The following is a 2,500-nucleotide window of genomic DNA, read 5'->3' as shown; positions in this document are numbered from 1 at the left end:
AGTTGCACATCACGAAGTCAAATGCCAGGGGAAACCATTAGCTGGAATCTACAGGAAACGAGAAGAGAAAAGAAGTGCTGGGAATGCCATCCGGAGCTCCCTGAAGTCCGAAGAACAGAAGATCAAAGACGCCAGGAGAGGTCCCCTGGCACCTTTTCCAAACCAAAAATCTGAAGCAGCAGAACCTCCAAAAACTCCAACCTCGACTTGTGATTCTACCAATGCAGCCGTTGCCAAGCAGGCCCTGAAAAAGCCCCTCAAGGGAAAACAGACCCCTCGGAAAAAAGCTCAAGGAAAAACGCAACAGAATCGCAAACTCACGGACTTCTACCCTGTCCGGAGGAGCTCCAGGAAGAGCAAGGCCGAGCTGCAGTCTGAAGAAAGGAAGAGAATAGATGAGCTGATTGAAAGTGGGAAGGAAGAAGGCATGAAGATTGACCTCATTGAAGGCAAAGGCAGGGGCGTGATCGCCACCAAGCAGTTCTCCCGGGGTGACTTTGTGGTGGAGTACCACGGCGACCTTATCGAGATCACTGACGCCAAGAAGCGAGAGGCTCTGTATGCACAAGACCCCTCTACGGGCTGCTACATGTATTATTTTCAGTATCTGAGCAAAACCTACTGCGTGGACGCCACCAGAGAGACAAACCGCCTGGGAAGGCTGATCAATCACAGCAAGTGCGGGAACTGCCAGACGAAGCTGCACGACATCGATGGCGTGCCTCACCTCATCCTCATTGCCTCCCGCGACATCGCAGCCGGGGAGGAGCTGCTGTATGACTACGGGGACCGCAGCAGGGCCTCCATCGAGGCCTACCCATGGCTGAAGCATTGACGCCATCGGCTTCCTCACCCGCCTCCCTTCTTCAAAGGACAAAGTGCCCTCAAAGGGAAATGATTTTTTTTTACATACTTAATCTTAGCGGAGTACTTCAGATCTTTTTAAAAAGTATATTAAGATGCCTTTTCACTGTAGTATTTAAATATCTGTTACAGGTTTCCAAGGTGGACTTGAACAGATGGCCTTATATTACCAAAACTTTTATATTCTAGTTGTTTTTGTACCTTTTTTGCATACAAGTTGAACGTTTGTGCTTCCCGTGCATGCAGTCAAAGACTCGGCACAGGTTTTAGAGGAAAGAGTCAAACATGAACTAGGAAGCCGGGGGGGGGGGGGGGGGGGGGGGGGGGGGGGTGTCTCCTGCCTCCAGGTGAAGAGCGGGCCTGCCCGCACACCCTGATGTCCCAGAACGGGCGGGTGTGAGGGCACCGCTGCCTCCCTGGGCGGGATGTCTCCAAGCTCTTGTCTCCTCACGTCTCGACAGGCGCACCTTGAAGTGTATGAAATATTTTTAAAAGGGTTTCGCAGTAAGCTAGTCTTCCCCTCTGCTTTCTTGAAAGCTTACTGGCCCGCGGCCAGGCCTAGACTTTCTCTTCCACGGGCGGCTGCTTTTCCGGGCACCTTGAAGCATCAGGGTGGGTAGTCACCCTAGAGGCAGGCAGGGACAGCGCTGCTCCCTGCACCTGCCAGGGCAGGGCTTCCTGAAACTGGGTTAATTCTTTATAGAAATGTGAACACTGAGTTTATTTTAAAAAAATAATAGTAAAAATTTTAAAAAAAAGTCAAAAAAGGAAAAAAAAACCACAGAGAACAACTTACATGTATATAGGTCTTGAAGTGAGTGAAGTGGTTGCGATTTCTTTTGTTTTGGGGTTTTTTTGTTTTTGTAGAAGAGATTTGAGATGGTACTCTATTCTAATCAAAAATAAAGTTTTGTAGCGGGACCAGAAATTATTTCCCCGATCCCCTCACCCACCTGCCCAGTTCTGCTGGGTTGAAAGTTCCAGATCTGCTGTGAGGCCTTCTGTTGTCAGACCACCTGGTGTCCTTCCTGTGAAGCGCAGCCATAACCTGAATTGTGAGCCTAGAGCTCAGGATCCCGCCCAGCCGTCTCCACCAGCCTCAAAGAAAGGCATCTGGTGCACATGGAGCGGGCAGGGCCCTTAGCCAGGGAGCAAGGACAAGGCTCAGTTCTCAGCTTGAATGTGATACCAGGAGGAGTAGCTGGCTTCCTCTTCCCTCCCCAGGGGTCTGATTCTCACTCACTGTCCACCTTCTGTCCATGGGGCTGGGGCTCCTGTCCACCCTGGTCCCAGGTAAATGTGAATGGAGACAGGTGTGAGAACCTGTCCTCATCCTTACCCCATCCTGGGCCTCATGACGGTGCTACCTAAGAAAGTCTTCCCCCCACCCCCACTAGCCTGGTCAGTGGTCAGCAAATTGGAGGAGGATCCGGCAGGAGTCTTTTAAATGTGAGATAAAATGTCTTGGTTGTACCTGTTTGTGGTTTAGCTTTGTATTTAAGCAAACAAACAAAAAAAAGGAAATAAACTTGAAAATTATTTGTCATCATAAAAATGAAACAAAAATTAAAATATTTATTGCCAGGCAAAAAAAAAAAAAAAAAAAAAAAAAAAAAAAATTTTCTGACCACCTCAC

General features: G+C 48.9%; 1 protein-coding gene across 1 annotated transcript in view; it reads left to right on the top strand.

The window, feature by feature from the left end:
- LOC124096123 (N-lysine methyltransferase KMT5A) overlaps positions 1 to 1,045 on the top strand; it is a 1,275-nt gene extending 230 nt beyond the window's left edge. The window contains exon 1 of the mRNA XM_058581025.1: positions 1 to 1,045. This exon is cut by the window's left edge and continues 230 nt beyond it. Coding sequence (XP_058437008.1) covers positions 1 to 835 — 835 coding nt within the window. The 3' untranslated portion in view covers positions 836 to 1,045.
- Positions 1,046 to 2,500: the final 1,455 nt, after the last annotated feature.

This window comes from Marmota monax, unplaced genomic scaffold (assembly GCF_021218885.2).
Source record: "Marmota monax isolate L192 unplaced genomic scaffold, Marmota_monax_Labrador192_F-V1.1 WCK01_AAM20220418_F8-fsc02190, whole genome shotgun sequence".
NCBI lineage: Eukaryota > Metazoa > Chordata > Mammalia > Rodentia > Sciuridae > Marmota > Marmota monax.
This window is presented reverse-complemented; position numbering and strand designations above follow the sequence as displayed.